This window comes from Muntiacus reevesi, chromosome 1 (assembly GCF_963930625.1).
Source record: "Muntiacus reevesi chromosome 1, mMunRee1.1, whole genome shotgun sequence".
In the NCBI taxonomy this organism is placed as follows: Eukaryota; Metazoa; Chordata; class Mammalia; order Artiodactyla; family Cervidae; genus Muntiacus; species Muntiacus reevesi.
Window position 1 is genome coordinate 194,271,922 of NC_089249.1, and position 25,294 is coordinate 194,297,215.

The 25,294-nt window shown below is 55.2% G+C and overlaps 3 protein-coding genes across 6 annotated transcripts in view; 2 read left to right on the plus strand and 1 right to left on the minus strand.

Moving 5' to 3' along the window:
* The window catches only part of CARM1 (coactivator associated arginine methyltransferase 1), a 42,071-nt gene extending 24,713 nt beyond the window's left edge, over nt 1-17,358 (plus strand). Inside the window, exons 2-16 of one of the 3 annotated variants that reach the window (XM_065917789.1) lie at nt 816-941; nt 2,828-2,934; nt 3,845-3,949; nt 6,401-6,511; nt 7,571-7,748; nt 9,601-9,691; nt 9,869-9,950; nt 13,925-14,010; nt 14,217-14,306; nt 14,715-14,852; nt 14,940-15,029; nt 15,113-15,225; nt 15,339-15,416; nt 15,632-15,700; nt 15,857-17,358. In XM_065917789.1, the coding sequence (XP_065773861.1) occupies nt 816-941; nt 2,828-2,934; nt 3,845-3,949; nt 6,401-6,511; nt 7,571-7,748; nt 9,601-9,691; nt 9,869-9,950; nt 13,925-14,010; nt 14,217-14,306; nt 14,715-14,852; nt 14,940-15,029; nt 15,113-15,225; nt 15,339-15,416; nt 15,632-15,700; nt 15,857-15,999 (1,607 nt within the window). In that variant the 3' untranslated portion in view covers nt 16,000-17,358. Of the gene's footprint in view, nt 1-815; nt 942-2,827; nt 2,935-3,844; nt 3,950-6,400; nt 6,512-7,570; nt 7,749-9,600; nt 9,692-9,868; nt 9,951-13,924; nt 14,011-14,216; nt 14,307-14,714; nt 14,853-14,939; nt 15,030-15,112; nt 15,226-15,338; nt 15,417-15,631 lie in introns of all 3 variants that reach the window. The other 2 variants (XM_065917788.1, XM_065917790.1) reach the window with 2 other exon arrangements.
* On the minus strand, nt 16,913-22,120 carry YIPF2 (Yip1 domain family member 2). 2 transcript variants are annotated; one of them, XM_065917792.1, is made up of 10 exons: nt 22,010-22,120; nt 21,797-21,855; nt 20,999-21,153; nt 20,818-20,898; nt 19,817-19,904; nt 18,256-18,372; nt 18,006-18,172; nt 17,745-17,927; nt 17,563-17,660; nt 16,913-17,421 (listed from the first exon to the last, which is right to left on the minus strand). In XM_065917792.1, the coding sequence occupies exons 2-10, from the start codon at nt 21,825-21,827 to the stop codon at nt 17,406-17,408; spliced, it is 936 nt and encodes a 311-aa protein (XP_065773864.1). In that variant the 5' UTR covers nt 21,828-21,855; nt 22,010-22,120; the 3' UTR covers nt 16,913-17,405. The 2 variants fall into 2 exon arrangements, with proteins under 2 accessions (XP_065773864.1, XP_065773863.1); XM_065917791.1 differs by having other exon boundaries at nt 17,532-17,660.
* Nucleotides 22,121-22,189: 69 nt separating this feature from the next.
* TIMM29 (translocase of inner mitochondrial membrane 29) lies at nt 22,190-23,869 on the plus strand. The gene is made up of 2 exons (XM_065917793.1): nt 22,190-22,341; nt 22,418-23,869. Exons 1-2 carry the CDS (start codon nt 22,248-22,250, stop codon nt 23,104-23,106), a joined length of 783 nt encoding a protein of 260 aa, XP_065773865.1. The 5' UTR covers nt 22,190-22,247; the 3' UTR covers nt 23,107-23,869.
* Nucleotides 23,870-25,294: the final 1,425 nt, after the last annotated feature.

Here is a 25,294-nt window from a genome sequence, read left to right on the forward strand (position 1 = left end):
CCTGCCCACCGTTAGTTCTGCTTGACAGATGAGAAAACCGAGGACTCAGATCTGCCCGGGTGACACCTCAGTGGTGTAGGCGGGGCGTGAATGCAGGCTCTCCGGCTCCTGTGGCCACACTCCCCATACGTGCACGGGAGGGACTTCCCTGGTGGGGGTCCAGTGGTTAGGACTTGGCATTTTCACTGCTGTGTCCCTGGGGTCAATCCCTGGTTGGAGGACTAAGATCCCACAGTGCTAAAAAAATAAAAAAGTCAAGAAGGAACGGGCTCAGCTGGAGGAAACAGGCACCACGGGGATTCTTGACTCCCACCCACCCCTGCTCTGCTCTGAAGATGCCCCCACGTGACGCAGAGGGGCTGATGAAGGAAGACCCAAGCCCCTCATCTGGACCCAGGGCACCCTGCTGTGTTCCCGTGACCCTCTGACCCTGCCAGATTGCCTTTTGCTCCCCTGTGTCTTCCCACCTTGGGGCGATGTGGGGTCTGGCGCCAGGAGGCGCTCTGGGAGGGAACATCCCGGCAGAGGTGCGTGCCCCCCTGGGCCCCATCAGTGCCTACGCATCTCCCCCCCTCCCCAATCCTGGTCGCCCTGTGGACCACTGTCTTTTCCCACTGGACAGAGTGTGTCCTGGGTCCCTGCCAGGGACGCTTATAGGCCACTGCCTCATCCTCAGTGTGGGCCGGGCAGGCAGGGCACATGGAGCACTTGGCGGGGAGAGGTTGTGGCACCCTGGGGGAATCTGGGGGGCCGCGAGGATGTGGGAAGGGTGGCCCTGGGACCTGCCAGCTCACGCCCGCCTCCCTCCCTCGCAGATGAAGACGTGTGTGTGTTCAAGTGCTCAGTGTCCCGGGAGACGGAGTGCAGCCGGGTGGGCAAGCAGTCGTTCATCATCACCCTGGGCTGCAACAGTGTCCTCCTCCAGTTCGCCACACCCAGCGGTACGTGTCCCTTCTGCCCCGCGGCTCACGGGGTGCCCAGAGCTGGGGAGCCTAGGCTCCCAGCATGGCTGGGGGGCACCTGGAGCTGGGGTGAATTAGAACTGGGTCATCTGACCCAGCGAATGACCCATCCACATCAGAAGTATTCCCCAATAGAAATATGTCCACAGTAAGTACATTCTTGCTGCCTGGACACTGCCCCAGACCTCGCCGGCTCCTTTGGGTCCTTCTGGGCTTGGGTCCTATGTCCCCTCCTCTCAGAGGCCTGTCCTGACCTCCCAGCCACTCCCCAGGCCTCTGGGAGGGCCCCATCAGGTGGGGGTCGGGCCCAGCCTTCCTGCAGCAGTGGATGGGGTGGGGCGAGGTCTGGAGGTCCAAATGCAGAGGAGATGCTGGAGGGATCCAGCAGACCCATCTGGGGCACACGCAAGGTTACTGCTGGACTTTAGGAGCCCCAGGCGAGCAGTGCTGGTGGCCCCAGGCTGGAGACCCCTGGAAGGTCCAGAGGCTGGTCTTGGTCCCTGCAGAGCTGTAATCAGTGAGCCTGATGGTCGGCACAGGGGCTGGGGTGGGAGAGCCCAGAGTGGGGAAGCCATCTGCCCACAGCCACCCTCTGCGATCCCAGAACCCCCTTACCTGTCTCAGTGCCTCTGATGGAGTGGGGAGACGTCCCCGGCCCAGACCCTCAGGACCACCTCGCTTCGTGTGGCCCAGCTTCAGAGCTGGGAGCTGGCCAGGTGGGGAGAAGGCAGCCAGGTGACTGACCACCTCCCACCAGAAGCATTCTTAGGCTCCACCCCAGTTCCTTCTTTATACAAAACCAATCCCAGTTCACTGTTTAAAAAAATAAATTACAGAAACACCACCCGGGTTATCAGTAGAAGTTCATGTTATAAATCCCCATTGTCTTTTTTTCTGTTCTATGGATAGTTGCATTCTAATTTTTTGCCCTTACATCCCGTCAGTTTCTTAAATCGTGGTCAAGGATACATAACTATTTTACCATGTTAACCCTATCTGAGCGTACATTTCAGCAGCAGAGTGCGTTCCATCACCACTGTCCAGCTCCAGAACTTTCTGTATCTCCCCGCACCGTGTATTTTAAAGATACCGTCTTCTAGTTCACTTTGTTAAAATACACAAAAAATTTACCAGCAACCACGTTCAAGTATCTGGACTCCAGAGCTGCTACAGCACGTTCACACTGTGGTGCGCCCATCCCCCATCCATTGCCAGGACTCTTTCTTGTCCCTAAACTGAAATCCCATGCCCAGTAAACTCTCACTCCCCCTTCCTTCTCTCCCAGCCCCCACAGTACCACCTGTCTTCTTGATTTGATTCTGTTTCTTTTTCTTGATGTAATTTTGCGGTCGGTATTTCACGTTGATAAACACAGTTCACTTGCATAATATGTGGTTCTGCCGACCGCTGGTGACTGGTCCCCTGACATGCTGCTCAGTGTACCCCGGGCTCCCTCCAGTCCCCTCTGACTGGACACTGGGGTGGTGTCCCTGTGTCCATTTGCCACCCACAGACACTGCCGGGTGCTGTGGGTGGACCTGTGCTTCTTTACTGGGGTAAATCCTAGAGATCTGATGCCCGGGTTACTCTTTGAAAGCTTTGGCCAAGCTGCCCTTTGGCAAATCTGCGCCTGGGCCCACTCCCACCAGCCTCAAGGAGCACAGTCGCCCTTGACACCTGCCTTCTCCCATGCCAGCCGCCACATGGCCCATGTGGCTATCCTTTTTCGTTTCCTTAGATTTTAGCATTTCGGGGGGTGGGGATTTTCACATTACTCAGACTCAAGGTAGAAAAGTCAGGTGCACACCTAAACCAAACCCCCTAGCCCTGAGTGGGCCATGCATGACCTGGCTTCTCCTTTCCAGATTTCTGTTCCTTCTATAACATCCTGAAAACCTGCCGAGGCCACACCCTGGAGCGGTCGGTATTCAGTGAGCGCACAGAGGAGTCTTCTGCTGTGCAATATTTCCAGGTGGGTACACGGCGCTTGGGCCTGCCTGCTGCCCTTGGTGGTCCCCGGAGGCTGCGTGGCACCTGGGTTTCTATCCTGGCTCTGCCACTTGCTCAATGAGTAACCATAGACAAGTGTCCTGTGCTTGCCTCGGCCTCAGTTTCCTCATCTGTGAAACAGAGATGCCAGTGCCTGCCTAGAAGGGTTGTTGGAAGGATTTGAGTGCAGAGGAAGCTCAGGTTCACAGGCCTTCTGAGTAATGATAGCACAGTTACCGTGTCCTGAGCACGGAGGGCATGCCAGGCACTGGCTCCAGCGCTTTGATGCGTACGGAAGCACTTGAAACCCTCCCAGTAGCTCTAGGAGGTAAGTACTATTGTTGTCCCCATTTTACAGATGAGAAAACTGAGGCTCAGAGAGGTTAAGTGACTTGCTCCAAGTCACACAGCTATTATGCAACAGAGCCAAGATGGGAAGCCAGGTCTGCCTGCTGCCCCGGCCCAGGTGCCACGCTGCCTCCCGACCGCCTGGTTGTCTTACAGAGAGACCCCGCAGCACCTCACCTGCCTGGCGCTCTGAGCCCTAGGGTCCTGTTTGATCTGCTCCTCCGCTTCTTTGGGTCCCCTGAGATGGGGCAGGTGGCCCTCAATCGCAGAACCCCGCCTGTGGCGTGTCTAAGTTCTGGGTGGCTTCCGGGGCCCAGGCACCATCCAGCTGCATCCTTTGGCCACAGTGACAGTGGTGGTGCCCCCCTCACAACGGGGGCCGCCTCCAGCTTCCCGCTCCCCTGGAGCAGCTGGCAGCGGAGAGGGATGCGGCCTTCCCAGGTTGATCTCTGCCCGAAGCCAACCTGCCTCTGTGGCAGGGTCAGCCGGGGCCTCGGCTGTCTGCCGGTCACGTGCCCTGTGCCATTGGCATGTCTCTGTTCCAGTTTTATGGCTACCTGTCCCAGCAGCAGAACATGATGCAGGATTACGTGCGGACGGGCACCTACCAGCGCGCCATCCTGCAGAACCACACAGACTTCAAGGACAAGGTGAGCCGGGTCACATCTGCACCCCTCCCCGTGCCCTCAGGCTGCGCACGTGCCTCTGCCTCAGGGGCCTCTTCTCTTTTTCCTTCGCACATTGTTTTGTTTTTTCTTTCCTCGGACTGTAGAGGCAGAATCCACTTTTTGTAGAAGCCTGGTGTGTATCAGATGGGCACGAAAGGCCTCTGTCATTTCCCTCTAAAACAGCCACTGCCAACAGTAAAACCCTCTTCCAGATGTTTTCCCCTTGCGTATATCTATATCAGCATATATATATATTTTAGGGTTGTAATAGTTTTTAAAAAAATTTTTCTTTATTTATTTGACTGGGCCCGGTCTTACTGAGACACACAGGCTTTTTGTTTTGGCATGTGGGAACTGTGTTTTTTTAGGTTCTTGCATGTGGGATCTAGTTCCCTGATCAGGGACTGAACCCGGGCACCCTGCACTGGGAGCATGGAGTCGTAGCCACTGGACCACTAGGGAGGTCCCTCGGGTTATTTTTTGAAGGATAATTGCTTCACAAAATTTTCTTGTTTGCTGTCAAACCTCAACATGAGTCAGCCATAGGTATACATATAACCCCTCCCTTTTGAAACTCTCTCCCATCTCCTGCCCTGGGTTATAATCTTTTAAAAATATATATATACAAAATATGGAGAAGGAAATGGCAACCCACTCCAGTATTCTTGCCTGGAGAATCCTGGAGAATGGATAGAGGAGCCTGTCAGGCTATAGTCCATGGGGTCGAAAGAGTCAGACACGACTTAGCAACTAGACTACACCAAAATAGGATTGTATTCCACATTCACTTCCTACAAAATACTTTCCCCCACCTAATGTTGTGTCTTGGCATGTACTATTAAGTTACATGGACGAAATGGAATCTAGTCACTTCCCTAGTTCCTTTTAAAATCTTTTTACTGTTACTCATTGGTAGTTGACCCTGGAACAGCACGAGCTTGACCTGCACTAGTCCACTTATCCACAGACTGTTTTTGATGGATGTGAACAGCCACGCTACACATGATCTGCAGTTGGTTGAATCCACAGATGTGGAGCCGTGGATGTGGAGGGCCCACTGTCTGGTTATACCCAGATTTTCTACTGGGAAGGAGCGTTGCGTCCCAGATTCCTGTGTTGTTCAAGAGTCAGCTATGTGTTCATGATTAAAAAGAGACCAGATTGTATATATTCAGAGGGGAGAGTTGATTCCTTTCTCTTCCGTGGCTTAGAGTTTGTTTTCCCCTTTTTTTTTTTAAATTTATTTTTGACTGTGCCAGGTCTTAGTTGCAGCATGTGGGACCCAGTTCCCTGACCAGGAATTGAACCAGGCCCTGCACTGGGAGCAGGGACTCTTAGCCACTGGACCACCAGGAAAGTCCTCTGCAGTTTATTTTCCTTTGCCACATGGAAGTTTGTGGTTTTCTCCACACATCTAGGGGGTTCTCTCCACGTGATTCACCTGGATCCACCTTGTCCAGCACCTAGGTCATGCCCCCCCACCCACCGTTGCTGAGAATCCCCTCCCATCACTGAGCATCCCCACCCCTGGCCCAGGGCCTGAGTCCCCGCAGCCTGGGGAGGAGTCGTCCTCCACATGGTGGCCATCTGTGTGCCCTGGCATGGGCCACACTGGGGCAGCGCTCATGGCCCAGGAAGCCCACGTTCCTTCAGCGAAGCCCCTTCCAGCTCCTCCAGCACGCAGATCCATTTCCTTGTTCATCTAGAGCTCTGAGAGGCACTCAAGGCCCACCCCCACCACCCCCCAACAGCACCAACATCTCCATCAGGCACTCAACCGACGCTACCCCACACCCAGAGCAGGTCTCCTTTAGCGCATGCGCATCACCAGGAGACCCGTTTATCCCAGCTTTCTGCTCACGTGGTGGCAGTCAGACGAATCCAGAATACGGGGTAGCCCACCATGCTGTGGCCTGGACTCCGAGAGCCTGTGCTGTGGGGCCCAGCAGCCCTGCAGAGGGCACCCAAGTGGGAACCGTTCCCAGGTCTCCTCCCAGGCTGTGGGGATACCCTGGAGAGCCTGGGGTTGGGGGCTGCCACTTTCTGCCGGCTGTGTGGGCCGGGCCAGTCGGCCCTGTGTCCGAGTGATCCTGCTGCCTGCAGGGCTCAGAGGTGTCCTGACCTAGCGAGCCCTCACTCCCACATGCCCCAGAGATGGCCCAGGCCATGCCTTCTTGAATTGGATTTCAGAGAGGGTACTGGTCCTGACATCCCCGCTGTGCTCAGAAGCAGAAGCTCACCTTCTGCCACCTCTGGATCCAGCCTGCAGACTCCCGCTGGGAGCAGGCTTACGGGGCAGCTGGACATGCGGAGGGACAGCAGGCTGCAGGGCGGGAGCGGGCTCAGTGGGTGGGTCTGCAGGGAGCGACGCCCCCATCCTTACTGTCATACCACTTCACCGCTAGCTTGTCCTCACCGCCCCTCCTCCCCCAGATCGTTCTCGACGTTGGCTGTGGCTCTGGGATCCTGTCGTTTTTTGCTGCCCAGGCTGGAGCGAGAAAGATCTACGCAGTGGAGGCCAGCACCATGGCCCAGCACGCCGAGGTCAGTGCCTGCTGGGACCCCAGCCTGTCCTCGTCCCCCCATTCTGGGCCTGTTCCAGCCTGGGGAAGCCAGCCCAGTCGGGAACCCAGAAGACCTGACCCCTGGATCCAGGGAAACCTGGGGATGTCACTCTCTACTTGGGTCTCTTATCCCCCAGACTGAGTGGTTTCAGGGGCAGGGACTCGCTGGGCCTCAGAGAGCCTCTCTCCCGTGATGAGTGGTTGCCCACCAGCTTCAGGGGCAGAACTGCAGTCACACAGACCAGGGTGGGACCTTGGCCCCGGCCAGCCACCCGTCTCTCTGAGCCCCCTTGAAAGATGGACAACAGGAGTTCATTTTGTTGGTTTATGTTGTTTGGCACCGAAGCCTTCGTTCAGAGTTTAACACCTAAAAACTACAGACAAACAGTGGGGATGGCTCCGTCCCCCACCTCCAGCTCCCAACCACCTAGACCTCCCGGCAGAGGGAACAATACAAATACAGAAGCCCCATGAGCCGGTGGGCTCTCCACCCTCCCCTCCCACATGAACATCCACACCACCGTCTGGCTCCTGGCTTTGCTCTCCTTACGGTGCATCTGGGTTGTATCTGTCGTGTGAAGAGCTGCGTCACTCTCTCTAGTGGCTGCCGAGCATCCCTTTGCCTGGCTGAACTGCTGTGTGTAGGCTGTAGTTGACGCTGGGGCTGATTCTCGGTCTACAGCCCAAACCAGTGCCGCCCCGAGGCTTTGTACCCGCCTCCCCCTCGCGGTGAGGTTACGTCTGTAGTGCACACCTCCCAGCACTCGGATCGCTGGGCCGGAAGGTGTGTCCCAGCTGACCTTTGCTGGCCTTAGCCAGGCCTGCTTGTCCTCGTACCCGAGGTGACAGTAGGGGCTGGGAAGCTGCAGGAGGGCCGGCTCGAGGGGTGGGGCCGCAGTGACCTCCTGACGGGCCAGGGCTGCTCACAGCTGCAGTCAGCATGCTTACCAGGGAGGCGGTGGGGGACCTGGTGGCCGAGTGTGGACTGAGGCCCTCCCCAAGAGGACCCCCGTGACCCCTGTGGCCTGCCCACCCTCAGGTCTTGGTGAAAAGTAACAACCTCACCGACCGCATCGTGGTCATCCCTGGGAAGGTGGAGGAGGTCTCGCTGCCCGAGCAAGTGGACATCATCATTTCAGAGCCCATGGGCTACATGCTCTTCAATGAGCGCATGCTTGAGAGCTACCTCCACGCCAAGAAGTACCTGCGGCCTGGCGGTGAGTACCCCTGCTGGCGTGGGCCGTTTCCCGGGTCGGGGGCCCCGGGGCCCTTGCGGGGGAGCCCGACTGTTGCTCGGTCAGTGCATGTGTGCTGCAGGCCCCAATGGGCCTACGCTGGTGGCCTGCGTGCCAAGGGCATCAGGGCCTTCACGCCTACTCCCTGCCCTGACCCAGCCCCAGCTGACTGGGCCCCAAATGAGGCCACTCGTTGGGCGCCTGGGCATCTCATGCCCTCGGGGGACAGTGTCCAGTGGGCTGTGGTCGGAGCCAGAGTTGTTTTCTGCCGGCACCTTCATGAGGAGCCACCGTGGATCTTTGTCCCTGGCCTTATAGACTTGCCCTCGGCCTCATAGAGCCCTTCGCTCCTCAGGGCCAGGAGGCAGTGGGGGTGTGTGTGGGGGGGGTGTGAGTGGGGTGGGGGTTCTCGGCACTGGGGCGCACTCTGTGTCTCTGTACCAGCCCGTCTGTGCTCTGGGGCCTCTGGGTCCCTGTTGACCGCTGTGTCACTGGGGTCGGGTCTGCACCTGCCCCACACAGCTACCGCTGTGTCCATTCTCTGCCCGCCTCCGGCACGTGTCTCCATCTGCGTGTTTGCACAGGAGAGGGGTTGTGTGTGCGCTTGCAGCACAGGGTGACCGTGGCCGGGACAGAGCGTGGAGGCTGGTGCGCCTGCCGGCCCTGTGGGGCCGGAGCCGGGCTATGGGGAGCAGGGAGGTGGCCGCCGTTCCCCGCAGCTCTGTCCTGCTCTCCAGGCTGCCCCGAGGCCTGTCCTCCACCTGCTCTTCTCAATTTGGCCCTGGTGGTGGGCCAAACTGGCCGCGGGAGGGCTTGGGGGGAGTGGAGTCGGGTTGGCGGGCAGCGGTGGCTCCAGCAGAGCGTGGTCTCCTCCTCCTGGGATGTCGGGCTCCGGGGTGCGGTGGGCAGCTACACACTCACCCACTGGTCGGGCAGCCTGCCCGGCCCCTCCCCCTCAGCCTGCGTTAGTGTGGCTTGGTTCCATCTCAGGGAGCTCTTTGAGGGCGGTAAAGGGAACTCCCCCCCAACCCCCACAGTTACGCTTCAGCTTCCTGCAGGCAAGGGGGGCACTTGCCCATGATGTGCCAGGGTCAGGTGGCCTGGCTTGTGGCCTCTGAGAGCACCTCGCCTTCCCCGCCCCACGGCTGCAGCTGAAGGAAGGCAGATTCCTGGTGCCTCAGGAGCTCCTCCCTCGGACAAAAGGAGGGAGGGAGGGAGGCCCACATCTGGAGGCCAGGTGAATGGGGGCCCCAGACCCGGAAGTAGCCAAGAGCTCCTGAGCCCTGACTCTCCTCCCACTGGCTCTGACTCACCCGTCTGTTCCTCAAGTCATGCAGATGGAGGCCCCACCCCACCCCACCCCATTTCAGGCCATGCATGTGGCCCACCTTGCCTAGCAGAGGCCTGTGCAGGGGGATTCTGCTGAGGCCGTGATGGCGTAGCCTGGGGCTCACCCGCGCCCTGTCCAGAGCACTTGCCTTTGTTTTCCCCACTGCACCCTGGTCCCAGAGACACCATCCAGCTGATGGAGCAGGACCCCTGAGGCCCTGGCAGGTGCCATCCTGTCGCCCAGCCCTTGGAAGGCTCGGCCTTCCTGCCTCCCTAGCCGGGTGTCCAGGTGCAGTGAGGAGGTGGATGTTAAGTATTCTGTGGCCGCTGGCAGAGCAGGGCGGTGCCTCTGGACTGCATGGATGCTTGAGCGAGTGAGTGAGCGAGCGAGTGAGTGAGGAGCTGGGAAGGCCCAGAGTTGGGGTCCTGGGGCCCTGTGAGGCTCTGCCAGGCCCTGCTGATGTCCCAACCTGATGCCAGCACCCCTCCCTGCCCCTACTCCCAGGAAACATGTTCCCCACCATTGGTGACGTCCACCTGGCACCCTTCACGGACGAGCAGCTCTACATGGAGCAATTCACCAAGGCCAACTTCTGGTGAGTGTGCCCCTCGGTGCCCTGCCTCCCCGGGACGGCCCCAGCTCTCTCATTCCTTATCCTTCACAGGACCTAAAAGACTTGGGCTGGGTGGGGGCCAGCTGGGAGAGAAGGCAGTCTGCCCGCCTGTCTCCTGCTGCTGGTGACCTTGCCATGGGGGGCGGATGCTTTCTGCAGGTACCAGCCGTCCTTCCACGGAGTGGACCTGTCAGCCCTCCGAGGTGCTGCAGTGGACGAGTATTTCCGGCAGCCTGTGGTGGTGAGTGGGGGCACTCCTGGAGTTAGCGCTGGACATGGCCCTCATCTGGGGTGACAGGAGGGAAGCTTTCTTGTCAGGCCTGTGTGGTGCGAGGGAAGCCACTGAAGCTCTTGAGTTTCTGCCCCTGCAGGGAGCTCTCACACGGGGATGTTGGGAATAAAGTAGCAAGGCACGTAGAGTACTTAGCTCACAGCATGCAGTACTTGTTATCAGATGCATTGATCCTTGAGGAACTGATTCTGTTCGATTGACTTTATTGAGATTTTTGAACTTATGTATAGATCCATAGTTCAAAAATAAAAAAAATACGAAAGTGGAAAGCCTCCCACTTCTGTACTCTAACACACAGTTCTCTTTCTTATAGGCAAACAGTCTTTGTTGTATATCTTTTAGAAGTCTTATACCTTAACCTGCATTTACAAATATATATATTTTTTTCAACCTTTTTTCCTCTCAAAGTATAGCATAATCAATGTGTTGTTCTGTCTTAGTTTTTCTGTGTTCAGAGAACATACACTGTATGATTTCAGTCCTTTGAAATTTGTTCAGAGTTGCTTTATGCCCAGTATGTGTTCTCTCTTAGTCTAATGTTCCCTGTGTACTTCCTTGAGAAAATGTGTACCAATCACTTGTTGAGTACATTGTTACATTAATATCAATTCAGTCACATTTGTTAATCATGTTGGTCAAGTCTTCTCTGTCTCTACTGATTTTTTTATTTGCCTTTCCTGTCTATTACTGATTGTAGATTTATTTTTCCGTGCAGTTCTGATAGTTTTTGCCTGATTTTTTTTTTACATTACTGTTATTAGGTGCATACAGGTTTAGGATTATTTTTGTATGTTCCTGTTGGACTGATCCTTTTGTAACTATAAAAAGTGTCTTTATTTTAAAAATGTCTAGTAGTACTGTTGCCTTAAAATCTGTTTTTTTCTGATAATAGTTTTGCTACTCAGACTTTCTTTGGTTAATCTTTATATGATACATATTTTTCCATCCTTATACTTTCAACCCTTTTATAACCTTATTAAGGTTTATCTCATGTAAATAGCATGTATTTGAGTTTTGTTCTTTAACCAGGTTGATGGTTTTTGTCTTTTAATTAGAATGTTTAGGTTATTTATATTTAATGTTAATTACTGGTCTTTATGGCTATAAATCTGTCATCGTACTATTTTTTTAATTTATCCTGACTCTTCTTTCTGTTTAACTCTTTTCTTACTTTCTTTTGTCTTAATAAGGTATATATTATCCCCCCACACACCCCCGATTGTCTTTCGCTAGTTTTGCAAGACTGTAGGACAGCATCACTTTAACATTACCTCTGCCCCATGTTTCTTCTCTTGGTTCTCTGACTGTGTACATGAGACCTTTTCACCATGTCTCAGGTGATTCTTATACTCTTTTTTTCTGTATTTTTCCATCTTTTTTCTCCCAATTAATTGCATAATTTTTACATTTTCTCCTTATTCGTCTCCCAGTTTCAATCTTCTTGACACTATGTCTAATCTGAATATCTTAAAACTATAAATTGGTAGTTCCTTTTGATTGCCCATCCAACACTCCCTCCCCGATTTTGTAAAATTTCAGTGCTAGAGTTTCATGTTGCTTATTTTTTATTTCAGCTCTCTGAAATTTGTTCCCTCTTTTTCCTTGAACATGTTAAATATAAGTCTCTGATCACTTTCAGTATCTGGAGGATAAGTGGTAAATGTATTTCTGCTCTTTCTTCTCTTGGTTTTTTGTTCTTTGTTCTGTCTCTTGGTGTGCCTGGTCCTTAAGTGTCAGAACGAAAAATTATAGATGCTCTGGAGGATAATTTTCTTTCCAAGGATTTGTTTTTCTTCAGGCAAGTAGCCATAAGGACGTAGCACCTTGGTCCTGTGAAGCATTTAAGATATTTGGAGGCTGCTCTTCAACTCGACTTTGTTGCCATAGTGCCTGGCTTCCCTGTAAGGCAGCAGTTCTCAAACATTTTCAACCCGGGACCCTTTTACATTCATAAAAATGTAGGATCTCAAAGAACTTTTGTAAATGTGTGTTACATATATATATATATATATAAAATTTTGTTTTTTTAATTCTTGGCTGTGCTGGGTCTTCATTGCTGTGGCCTGTCTCTAGCTGTGGAGAGCATGGGGCACTCTAGCTGCGGTGCATGGGCTTCTCGTTGCAGTGGCTTCTCTTGCTGCGGAGCACTGGCTCTAGGTCACTTGGGCGTCAGGAGTGGCGCACAGGCTTTAGCTGCCCCACAGCGTGTGGAATCTTCCCAGACCAGGGATCAAACCTGGGTCCCTGCATTGGCAGGTGGATTCTTAGCCACTGGACCACTAGGAGAGTCCTAAATATGTGTTGTATTGACTGATATACTGCCAGTATCTATTGGTGTTAAAAACTAAACTCAAAAGAAACTTAAGAATGTACATTAAAGGATGACATTAAAACTCATTAAATGTTAATATAAATGGCATTTTTTGAAAAGAAAACTATTTTCTAAAACTTTCCAGCAAGAATTAGTGTCATTTGAAATTTGCCAGTCTCTTTAGTGTCTGACTTAGCAGAAGACAGTTCTGCTTCTTTTGTTGTTATTGGAATCTGCTTCTGCATTCAATCTGTTATGGTATCATAGGTGAGTGAATGAATGAAAAGGACAGAAAACACCATAGAGTTATCATGAACATAGTTTTGACCTTGAGGGAACTCTGGAAGGGACCATGTTTGGAAAACTGCTGTTTCAGGGCAGTCTTCATGGTCTTAGTGAGCCTGGTGGTTCATAGGGCCCCTGTCCTAGCCTCCCAGTTCCAATATGGTACTGAACCATATTTACATAAAAACATTAAAAATCGTATTAAAAAAAAGATAGCTTCATTTAAAAAAGAAACCTTATTTCTATTTTAATGGGGCAGTAAATACATTTGTTCAATCAGCCATCTTTAGTCAGTATTTTTTTTAAAGAAGTCTGCTTATTTAATGTAATTATTTGGCTGAGTTGCATGGTCTGAGGGATCTTGGTTCCCTGACCAGGGATTGAACCTGTGAGCTCTGCAGTGAAAATGTGGAGTCTGAACCACTGGACCTGCGAAGTCCCTTTGCTTTAGCTTTTTAATCTTACAGAACCATCTTTCTGCTTGGTTCCCTGCCTCCATCCCACATGTAGCTCAAGAACTGGCAAATGCCAAGAACTAAAATCACATGTGCAGTGTCCACCTCGAATCTCCACACTTCCCTTTTATGTAGCATCTTGGCCCCTTGAGTCCTAGCTGCCTCAGGAATCCCGAGTTCCCATTGGGCTTTCCCCACACAGGGAGGCCTCTGAAGGACCCCACCCAAGGGGAAGGGCACATGGCGAAAAGCACCTCTCTTCTCTCTGAGGTCTTGGCCCCAAAGCTATGGCTGCTGTGGTTGCTCTCCAGTGATTTCACACAACTGTTTTTTTTTTTTTTTTCATTCAGTTCATATAGTTCTTGGCAGTCTGACATGAAATCTCCATCATAGCTGTGAGTGGATGTCAGCATAGTTCTCACTTGATTTTTGTGAACTTGCTTAACAATTTATCTTGGAGATCTTTCCCCATCTATTCATAAAGAGCCTTTTCGTCCTTTTTCACGTGTGATCTTTTACTGTTGGGCCATCGCTAGTTTAACTTCCAGGGTGTTTCTGCTCTTGGCAATTTGTAATTATGGGTGGAAGTTTTGTACATGTGCACATAGATTTTAGGTTATAATCCCTGAAGTGGAACTGCCAAGTCTTTCATGCAGATGAATAGTTGTCATTTTGAGAGCTGTCACCTAATTGCCCTCCATTGTGTTAGACCAGTTCCTCCTCCCCCCAGCAAGGCTGAGAAGGGCAAACTGCAAACTGGTTTGAGCCAAATGGCCTAGAGGCTGCAGCCAGACTCAGGAAGAGGGGCGGGCTTCCCCCTCTCCTCACAGCCCCTGTGCCTGAAGCCAGGGCACTCCTCTGCTCTCTCCCAGGACACATTTGACATCCGGATCCTGATGGCCAAGTCCGTCAAGTACACGGTGAACTTCTTAGAAGCCAAAGAAGGAGATTTGCACAGGTACCAGCAGCCCTCCACCCCTGGCACCCCGTCCTCCTGGGCTCAACTCCTTCTGGAGGTCAGGGTCACTGCCTGCTCCCTTGGGCAGAACCCTGCTTCCCAGGCCCAGTGGGCCGGGGCCCCCACACCCAACACCCACACACCCCTCTGCTGTCCCAGAAGCCCTGGTTCAGCTTCCCCAGAAATCACTGCCCTTTGCCTTACAGGATAGAAATCCCATTCAAGTTCCACATGCTGCATTCTGGGCTAGTTCACGGTCTGGCTTTCTGGTTTGATGTCGCTTTCATCGGCTCTATGTGAGTGCAACCAAGCAGAGCAGGAGGCCCCCCCACTCCAGCCCCAGGTGGTGACTCCAGGCCTGGCCAGCTCAGATGATGCCCTGGGGGCTGGGAGGGCCTGACTCAACTCCGCAAGGCGGTGGGCGCTGGCCTTTGAGCTATAGACTATTGGCGGGGGCGGGGGGGGGGGGGGGCAGTATACCCTGTTCAAAATGACTGTTCTTCGGGGGCCCTGATTGTGTTTCTTGGCGTGTATGTCAGGGCGAGTGGGCGTAGGTAGAACTTCCTGGACAGCCAGCCTGTCTCCACTCCAGGGGACCCCTGGATGGCGGGGGCCAGGGTGGGGGGTAGGTGCCTGGGGAGAGCTCATAGTGCACAAGGTGGGAGCCTAGCCCAGTCAAGAACATGCCTGTCCCTGCTTGGCAGAATGACCGTGTGGCTGTCTACGGCCCCGACGGAGCCCCTGACCCACTGGTACCAAGTCCGGTGCCTGTTCCAGTCGCCACTGTTCGCCAAGGCCGGGGACACGCTCTCAGGGACATGTCTGCTTATTGCCAACAAAAGGTGGGAGCAGCCACCGGAGGCTGGGGGGCGTCAGGGGCTCAGTCCCTCCAGGCAGCCAGCTCACGGCCACCCTCCCTGTCCCCGCAGACAGAGCTACGACATCAGTATTGTGGCCCAGGTGGACCAGACAGGCTCCAAGTCCAGCAACCTCCTGGACCTGAAAAACCCATTCTTCAGGTAGGACGGGCCCTCAGCCTGCATGGGGGGCGCCCTCCTCGCCCGCTGCCCCTCGCCCTGCCCACGGGCCATCTCTGCCGCAGATACACAGGCACGACGCCCTCCCCCCCGCCTGGCTCCCACTACACTTCCCCCTCGGAGAACATGTGGAACGCCGGCAGCACCTACAACCTCAGCAGTGGGATGGCCGTGGCCGGTGAGCAGCCTGCTTGTGCGTGGGGTGGGGGTGGGGGGCAGGGTCCTTCCCTGGCCCCCTGCCGGTGCTGGCCCCTCGAGCTCTCCTGCCCTGACCTCTCCGTCCCCGTGCAGGAATGCCGACCGCCTACGACCTGAGCAGTGTTATTGCCGGAGGCTCCAGTGTGGGCCACAACAACCTGATTCCTCTAGGTGAGCCCCCAGGACTTCGGGCCTTCTGCCTCACCACCTTTGCTTCTTCCCCGGGGGCTGAGCACCCCCCCAAACTGCCTCTCCACCTTGCTCTCTGGGCACCGCACCCACCCTCCCCACGAGTGTGAGCGCCCACCGCGCCAGGGACCTGGGCCAGGCAGGCTGGGGGCGGTGACGCCATCTCCTTTCCTTCCTTCCTTCTTCCTGCTGTGCAGCCAACACGGGGATTGTCAATCACACCCACTCCCGGATGGGCTCCATAATGAGCACGGGGATTGTCCAAGGTAACGGTGGGCGGGGGTCGCAGGGCCCCGCGGGTGTGCGTGTGCCCGGGCGCCCGCCTGCCCTCTGGCCTGTGCTCTTTCTCTCTGACTCTGCCATGGGCCCGGGCGGGCAAGGGGACAGAGGCAGCCCCTTAGTGCCCACCCCCTGCCCCACAGGTTCCTCCGGCGCCCAGGGCAGCAGTGGCGGCAGCTCCAGCGCCCACTATGCGGTCAACAGCCAGTTCACCATGGGCGGCCCCGCCATCTCCATGGCCTCACCCATGTCCATCCCGACCAACACCATGCACTACGGGAGCTAGGCCCCTGCGTGGAAGGACTGACAGCACCAGGAAACCAAATGAAGACCCCCCCGGGCGGCTCTCACCCCTGTACTGGAGAAACCCACACCCGGCACAGCCCTCTTTGCTACGGGAACTTGAACACTTTTTTACACGACGTTGCCGCCGCCGCCCCCACCCCACTGCCCACCCACATCTTGGCCCCAAGCGCGTGTCGCTGCCATATTTTACACACGATCATGTCGTGGGAGCTCTGTGCCCCCCCCCCGCCCCCTACCCCGGCCCTCTCCACCCTGACCTGGGTTTGACATCTTCTCTAACAGGCGTGTCCAGGCCTGACAGCTGCAGGCCTGGCGGGGAGGGAGAGTGGCAGTGGCTGCCCCGCCTGGTCCCTTGGGCCGGTCCCCTGTCTGTCTCCAGCAGGAAAGGCAGTCCTGGCCCCTTCCTGGAGGGGCCTCCCCTTCAACTACCAGGCCTTGGTCACCACAGGCGTGACATGCTGCTTTTTTTAATTTTATTTTTTTATGAAAAGAACCAGTGTCAATCCACAGACCCTCTGAGAAATCAGGCCGGCCGGGCCGAGCCAGCAGCCCCTCTCCCCAGCTCAGAGTCTCAGTGGCGAGGGGCGGCCCTGCCGAGTCTTCAGGATGGGGTGGGGCCGGGCCTCCAGAGCCCAGGGAGCCCCTCGGCCCTCTCCCACCAAAGGGTTCACCTCACACTTGAATGTACAACCCACCCGGCTGTCGGGAAGGCCCTCCGTCCTCAGCCCCTGCCTCTTGCTGCTGTCCTGTCCCTGAGCCCCTGTAGGCCCCGCCACCACCTGCACCCAGAGCTAGAATGGGTGGCCTGGGGGCCCTGGGCCTGGAGGGAAGGGTCAGCGTCAGCCGCTTGGGGCAGACGCAGAAACCTCAAGGGTCTGTCGTGGAAGGCGTCCTTTTTCCTTGTAGCTAACGTTAGGCCTGTGTACCCCCTTCAGTATTTGTAGATGCTCCTCCTGTCCCTCCTACTCTGACGGCATTCTGGTCCCTCCCCAGCCTGGGAAGGGGCCTTGCAGGGACCTCTCCAAAAAAAAAAGGAAAGAAAAGGAAAATAATAAAAATAAAAAAACCCACGGAAATATATGTTTCAGCACAGGCAGTTTTCTTCTAATTGTGCCCCCTCCGTTTCTAACAACCCCAGACTTGGATGTGGCGGAGCTCAGGCTCAGCTCAAGGCCCGCTCTCTGGGTGCCCCAGGAAGAGCAGGTGCGGCCCAGGCTGGGGAGGCCCCCGGGGGCGATGGCCGCCCTGGAAGCTCCCTGCTCTGTCCCTCTCCCGCCTTTATATAAATTCTCTGAATCACCTTTGCATAGAAAATAAAAGTGTTTGCTTTGTAAGAAAAGTCTGGAAAGTAGCGAAATGATCTCGAGGTTTCAGGGGAGCCTTTAGTCACCATCTCTTGGGCCTGAAAGAGAGAAAGTGAGAAGTGGCCCTGTGGCTTCTAACCTTGGTGGGGGTGGGGGCAGTTGGAGCTGGAGACCCTGCCCCCAGCCACAGCTGGGGACAGTGCCTCACCTGCGGGCAGCCTTCCTAGGCTGCCACGGACCTCGGTAGGGTGGGTGGCAACACTGTGGCTGTAGGCTGAGAGGTAGCTTGGTGGGGAGATGCCATGGGCTCTGGAGGCAGCGGCTGGAAGAAATAAAACTGATCCAAGAGCCCTGGGTCAGCATCAGGGCCGGCGAGCCAAGTCCCACGCCGAGCCCAGCCGGTGAGCACCCAGCCCAGTACCTTGCACCCCATGGCCAGGAGGGCGTGGAGCAGCACCACCACCGAGAGCAGCACCCCAGCTGCCAAGCGGGTGTCCTCGCGGACAACAGGCCAGAGGGTAAACACCAGGCCAGCGGCCGACAGGGCTAGGGCCAGGGCCCCGAAGAGCCACTGCAGCCACGGGACAGGGATGAGCCACAGGACCTGGAGGTGACACAGGCAGCTGGCTAGCAGGTTGTCCCTGCGACACCCGGGACCCACCCATCCCCGGGCCCCACTCACCACGGTGGGTATGAAGACAAAGAGGGAGTAGCCGTAGACGCACACGGTCTCCAGGAAGGTGTAAAGCCCCATGCGCTCCCGGACACCCTTGCGCCATCGCAGGAAGCCCCACAGCGCCAGCGGCACCAGCCACGCGTAGCAGTAGATGGTGATGCTGGCCACGGTCACTGCGGGACAATCAGGTTATCACTCCCGGGCCCCGTGGGACCCCCAGCCCTGCCAGCTTCCAGGCCTTGCCCACGTCACTTGCCTTTGTGGAACTGGGGGCTGTAGTGGATGGACGGGTCCCTCCTCTGGGCCAGCACCAGGGTCAGGTTGCCAGTGATGGCCAAGACGAAGGCCAGCGTGGCACAGATCCAGAAGGGGCCTGTAGGTGGAGCACGGTCAGGGCCCCGGGGTGGGCGCCCCCAGGACTAGTGTCCTGCCCCATCTGGTCCCAGCCTCTTTCCAAGCTCCAGGCTGCCCCCACCCCCAATGCTCCCTTGATATGATGTCACACTGGTGACAGACTAGCAGCTGAATCCAGCCTTCATCCATCATCTCTCTTGGCCTTTCAATGGCCTTTGACATAGTTGATCCCCCTCCATCTGGAAACACGCTCCATGTGGTACCCAGGATTTTACGCTCTTGCTTTTGTCTCATCTCCTCCTCAGCCTCTTGGACTCCCTGAGCTCTTTACCAATGAGGGGCCCGCCTGAGCCAGTTCGCAAACCTCCTCTGTGTTCATTCACCCCTTTTGTGAGCTCATCCACCCTCACGGTCTTCTGTCACCTCTGTGCCCACAACCCCCAGTGTCCCAAGTCTGGGCCTCTGCCCTGAACCTGGGGCTTCTAGTCAATGTTCCATTCCACCTAGCATGCCCACTCTTTCCCTTAGAATCTTCTTGCCTTTTCCCATTGATAAATGGAATTCCCTCTTTCTGGGGAAACTGTTAGTCACTCAGTCGTTCCCAACTCTGTGACCCCATGGACTGTAGCTGCCACGCTTCTCTGTCCATGGAATTCTCCAGTGAGAATACTGGAGTGGGTTGTCATTCCCTTCTCCAGGTGATCTTCCCAACCCAGGGATTGAACCCTGGTTTCCTGCATTGCAGGCAGATTCTTTACCATCTGAGCCACCAGGGAAGTTCCCGCTTTCTCAGAGTCCAGGCAAAAGCTCGGGAGCATCCTTGTCACCTCTCCTTCCACCCCATGTCAAGTGGGTCAGCACACCCTGTTGGCTCCATCTTCCACATTTGCCAGGATCTAACCCCCACTCTCTACCCCACCAGGCCAGGCCCATGATCCCGCACGCGACTCCTCCCTGGTCCTCCAGCTTCTGCCCTTGCCCTCCACAGGGCCTGCAGCACCCAAGGGTTCTTAGCTAAGATCTCTTCTCACCAAAGCATAGGAGGCCCATGTGATCTGACTGGTCACCTCTGGGGCCTGCTGGCAGCTCATTCCAGTGCAATGACAGTGCTGCCCCGCAGTCCAAGCCTATTTCCGCCACATGCCTCTTCTGTGATATTCTTTCCCTGGGTCTCGCCACCCTCAACCCCGACACCAACAAGGCTCACTCCCTCACCCTCCTCAGAGGGGCCTTCCCTGAGCAACCCACACAACACAGCAGCTCCCACCCTCTAAACCCTCTGCTTCTCTTCCCAGCCCCGCAGCCCTCTGCAGCCTCGCTTGGCCGTCTGCATGAACAGAGGGTACATTTCAATTCTACCTGAGTGACTCTGCTTTTGTGCTTAGCTATATACCGGGGCCTGGCCCTTTGTCAACGTGTGTTGCATCAATAATCGAATGAACTCAACGCACGACCTCACTCACCATACAGGTCTGGCCGATTCCGCAGGCGGTGCCGTACAAAGTTGTGGCCGGGTCGGGGCAGCAGCGAGCCTTTGATCCGGTCCAGGACCTGGGGGGCAAGGCCAGGACCTAGGACAGAAGCCCATCTGGGGCTCCTCACTACCCACAAAGGAAAGAGGGTCACCCTCTTTAGGGGTTCCTTCCCTGCTGACCTCCCACCTCCTCTCTCCATGTTCTCATTTCTCTCCTGTGGTCTGGAGCCCCTCGCCCTGGGCAGCCTCTACTCACTATCCCAGTGTCCCCCCACTCTGAAGGATGCTTCAGGGCCTGCCATCTATTTCTTAGCTTCCCCCTCCTCTCCGCTTGACTGCCCTGGACTCCCCTGCTCTCCACCACCTCCTGCCCCCAATAAGAACGGTCAACAAGTCCTGGGTAATCTCCTTCCCCCATCTCTGCCAACATGTCCCCTACTCCACAACCCTGGCTTATTACCATCTCCCACCCTGGCCTCTAATTTCATGTTACTCAGTCCTTTCTTGCTCTGAACCCCTCCACGACTCCCCACCACCTTTAGGAGAAAACCCACACCCCTTAGTATAGCTCATGAGACCCTTGGTGATCTGGCCTCTCTGCCTGGCCCCCACCTCACTCTCCAGAATGAGAGGCAGCCTCCGCAGTGGTGGTTGCCTCCTCTCACCTCTCGTCCGCTGCCTATGCTGTTCCCCGTGCCTGGAACATACTTATGCTTCCCTCCACTCGAAGTCTACCTGCTTGTCTTAAGTTTCAGCAAATCTGTCGCCTTCTCCAGGGGGCCTTTCCTTGTCCACCATGTCACGTGCGTTCCCATGTTCCCAAGAATCCCACTCAGTCCTCATCCATGCAGTGCACACAGTCATGTCCACCAGCCTGGGTGGGAGCTGTTCTCCCATGTGCCTATTGCCAGCATGGCCCAGGGCCTGGTGCACAGTAAGTTCCCAGTGAATAGTGGCTGGACCCCATCCCACCAGCTTCCCCGGTCTGACCTGTGAGGTGTCCACGTCGAAGAAGCTCTGATAGTAGCCAAAGGTCCAGAAACCAGGCTGCGGCTTCTCCTCCTGTAGGAGCTGCACAGTGCAGATTTCAGTGCTGGGGGTGCGGGGGTGCGCCGGAGGGAGGGTAGGAGGGACAAGACAGAGGCAGGGCCCAGGGACTTCTGGGACTCACCTCAGTCTTGTCGCTCTCCTCTACCTCATCCTCAGCTCCATAACTGCCACCTGAGTCCATGGCCACAGCCACGTGCCCCTTAGGGCCCAGTTGATCACTTCTGGTGGTGGTCTCATTCGGGGTCTGGGCCAGCAGATTAGTAGCTTCCTCGAACTCTGCCGAGAAGGAATATGGAACACAGGTGTATTTGGGAGTCGAGGCAACCTCTCTTCGCCCACAGCTCGTCTGGGGAGACTGGCGTGCTGCAGTCCGTGGGGTCGCAAAGAGTCAGGCATGACTTAGTGACTGAACGACATCTGGGAGCCAAGAGTAACCATCCCCCCTCGGTATTCCCCCCAGCCCAGAGTTTCCTCAACTGTGGTGAGTGGGAAGGAGGCGTGTCCCCTCCTTCCTAACATAGGCCCACAATGAGGGCTGGCTCAGGGATGGCGCAGAGGCTCAGATTTGTGTTCCGAGTTTAAGGTGGGCGCGGTGCCAATGCAGGAGATGCAGAAGACCTGGGTTTGATACTTGGATTGGTAAGACACCCTGGAGGAGGGCATGGCAACCCACTCCAGTATTCTTGCCGGGAGAACCCCATGGACAGAGGAACCTGGCCGGCTACAGTCCATGGGGTCGCAAAGAGTCAGACACGACTGAGCGACTAAGCATGCACGGGTTAGGAGTTTAGGAATGGGTTTCATGTCTGTGGCTGTTCACAGCTGACTGGGGTTCGGGTTAGATCTGAGCTGGAACCTCGATGGGAGGTTTCGGCCAGTGGAGGAAACAGGATTCGGGCCGGGTCGCGGCTGTACTCACCGTGGAAGGCCAGCTCGTCAGCCGCTGCCATGGTCTCTCAGGGTCGTCTCCGCATCCCTCTGAGGATAGAGGCCAATCAGACTCCCTCTCGACACCAGGCCGCGCCCCTCCTGGACGCCAGCCTCAACCCCAAGCCCGGCCTGGCGGCTACCGCACCCACCAAAACGTGAACTAGCCTCTAGTGCCCCACAGGTGTACCCACGCCCCCCTTACCTGAGGCGATCTCAACCGGCGGGGCACGGACTCTCTGCGCCTGCGCGACCCGCCTACCCGCCGCAGATGACCCCACTCAGATCGGACAGCAACATCCGGCGTCGGTCCGTCTGCTATCCTTTTCCGATGGGGAACAACTTCCGGTAATATTGACGCTTGCGCAGAAGAGATGCTCCGGGCCTTCTGTTTCGTATGCTTGGTGTTTCTCTTCGGGGTGCGGACGCCCAGCCGGAAGACAATGGCGGCTGCCGCTCTGAAGAGATTTTGGTCCCGAAGCCGTAGAGAGGCGGGTGACGCTGCAGCCGCAAAGCCCGGCGTGTGGGCGCGGTTGGGTGAGTAGCGGCGGGAGGCGGCGGGGTGGGTGGCGCCAGCGGCCGGGCGGCTGTCAATGCTCTTTTCTCCCCTCAGGCGCTTGGGCCCGCTCGCTGCTCCAAGATTACGCCGAGGCGTGCAAGGACGCGGCGGCGGCGGCGCGGGCCCGGCCCGGGAGGGCGGCCGTGTACTTGGGGCTGCTGGGTGGCGCGGCGGCCTGTTGCTCCCTGGCACCGAGCGAGGCAGCCTTCGAGGAGGCGCTGCTCGACGCGTCGGGGACCCTCCTGCTGCTGGCGCCCGCCACTCGCAACCGCGACTCGGAGGCGTTCGTGCAGCGGCTCCTCTGGCTGCGGGGTCGCGGCTGCCTGCGCCACGTGAGCCTGGGCCTCTGCTCGCTGGTGTACGAGGCACCCTTCGACGCCCAGGCCAGCCTCTACCAGGCTCGCTGTCGCTACCTGCAGCCCCGCTGGACCGACTTCCCGGACCGGATTCTGGATGTGGGCTTCGTAGGCCGCTGGTGGGTGCTGGGGGCCCGGATGCGCGACTGCGACATCAACGACGACGAGTTCCTGCACCTGCCAGCTCACCTGCGCATCGTCGGACCCCACCAGCTGCACTCGGAGGCCAATGAGCGGCTCTTCGAAGAGAAGTACAAGCCCGTGGTGCTCACCGACGACCAGGTGGACCAGGCGCTGTGGGAGGACCAGGTCTTGCAGAAGGAGAAGAAGGACCAGCTCGCCCTGAGTCAGGCTGACTCTCTGCTGCCGTCGGAGGTCGCGAGATGAAACTCAGACCCCCCGGAGTCCCGACCGGGCTCCTGGCCTCCGCAGAATGCTGGCCCGGGAATGTGCACTTGGTGCGTGTGAGCCTCAAACGCAGTGATGGAAGTAAATTATTTGCAGCGTTCTCCCCCTGGGTTTTCACAAAATCGGGGGCCTACCTCTCACCTGTTAGCTGTGAGCAGACGGCTCATTGAGAGCTTCCCTGGTCTAGGAGTTGGGGAGAGCAGAGAGACGTGCCATGTCGTGTTTATCACTGCCAGAGTTGGTAAGGAACATTAGACGGAAATAAGCCTTTTTCACTGGGCTTCACGGTTCTCCTGACTAGGGTAACTTGCAGCTTTTTGTCTTAAAATTTGAACTAAAAAGTTTATTCCATGAGTGACATATATATTTTAATTCAGTTTTAAGTAATTGTGGTCTCAGAGGAAACTGGAGCAATAATAGAGACATTCTGTGTAAAGGTTCACCCGGCTTCCAGCAATTGGTAACATTTCACATTGTCCTTATTGTTCCGTTGCTACCTTGAGTGGGACTCTTGCAACTCCATGGATTGGAGCCCCTGTGGGATTTCTCAGGCAAGAATATTGGAGTGGGTTGCCATTTCCTTTCAACAACCTTGAAAATACAGAATTATTTGGAAAGGAATATGTTAGTGTCTATAGCTGGGTTGAAATCATACTTTTAAAACTAATGTTACAAGAGTGAGACTGCCTCTGTCACTGATGTGGCCTGTGACTAGTTAATAAACCAGGAGATGAAACACCCATCTTTGTTGTTACATTGTGTTTATCTGTTTTGCTGTTAAGTTTTGGTACTTGGACCTTCCCTTCATACTGTGGAATGCATTGGACACATGGTAATGTTTATATCCTTATTTGGGGGCAGAGGAGCATCTTTAAGCCAGCATGTCCATTTTACAAAGGAAAAATTTTGTTATTTTTCCAGAGCTGTGGCAGACTCGTGATTGAAACTAACTCCTAACCCTGTGACTTAATCCTCAAACTCATGGTGTTATCTTTGACCCTAATAACATGCTACCAGAAACTAATGAATATTGTTATCACTAGCCATAAATAAAACCTAAATACAAAAATAAGTGAATATAAACAAAAAGCAATGAAAACAAAAGAGAAATGATATTATAAATTGTAATCCTATACCATAACCTGCTGAAGGCTCTGGACCTGAGTCCTGTTGTCTTTGTTCAAGAGAAATTAACCAACAGCAGAGAAAGTTTTGAGATGTGCTGGTATCAAAATGAGACTTGCTCTTTACCATGATCATGAAGTATTTCAAAAAAAAGAGAGACTTTTCTGGTGGTCTAGTGCTCAAGATTCCCAAGTTTCCACTGCAGGGGGCACAGGTTCCATTCCTGGTCGGGGAACTAAGATCCTGTGTACCTCAAGGCATGGCCAAAATTATAAAAATTTTTAAAAAGTATTAAGAGGATTGCACATCATCATTGAGTGGGTTATTAAGTGACACACAAAGCCAGGGAGTCCTACCATATTTGCTCCCTGCTCCGGTAGCTCTGGTTTTGTGGTGAGACATGTGGACTAGAGCGGTTAGGTTTGACAGGAACCTGAATGTTCTTCATGCTCAGCGCCTTAGAGTATACAGAGACCTCCAGAGGATGGTCCAGGTCCCTCTGTTCGCTGTTAAGCTTCCAGTATCCCTCAGTGCTCAGCCCAGTGTGGGCCCCAGCAAATGTTATGCTAGACATGCCCATTACAGGTGGGAGTTGGTGTGATCCTACTAGGGAGGGGGAAGCAGACCGGGGACTTGGCTCCCCATCCTTTGACCAGTCCAGAGTAAGAGACCTTCAGATCTCAACCCTGCCCAGGGCCTAAAGAGCAAAGTGACATACTATATCCATTCGCATAAGGGCAGTAGAATCTGAGGAAGAAGAAGTGGGTTTTGAGGGAATTCCTGTCGATCCAATGGTTAGGACTCTGAGCTTTCACTGCAGGGGGTGTAGATTCCGTCCCTGCTCAGGAAATTAAAATCTCACAAGCCACACAGTGCAGCCAAAAAAAAAAAAAAAGGTTTGAATCTCAGCTTTTGCACTTAACCAGCTGTGCGATTGACTTGGGCCACAGCAATTAGGCAAGAAGTAAAAGGTATCGAAGTTGGAAACGAAGTATTTACAGGTGACAAGATGATGTATATAGAAAAACTACCAAAAAAATTG

Bases quoted from the DNA above. Each gene is read 5' to 3' on its own strand.
- TIMM29 (XM_065917793.1), top strand. From the start codon at position 22,248: ATGGCGGCTGCCGCTCTGAAGAGATTTTGGTCCCGAAGCCGTAGAGAG. The intron at 22,342-22,417 runs GTGAGTAGCGGC...TTCTCCCCTCAG, and splicing joins CGGCGTGTGGGCGCGGTTGG to GCGCTTGGGCCCGCTCGCTG.
- YIPF2 (XM_065917792.1), bottom strand. From the start codon at position 21,827: ATGGCAGCGGCTGACGAGCTGGCCTTCCACG. The intron at 18,373-19,816 runs GTGAGTGAGGTC...CTCCACCTACAG, and splicing joins GAATCGGCCAGACCTGTATG to GCCCCTTCTGGATCTGTGCC. The intron at 18,173-18,255 runs GCAAGTGACGTG...ATTGTCCCGCAG, and splicing joins CAGCCCCCAGTTCCACAAAG to TGACCGTGGCCAGCATCACC.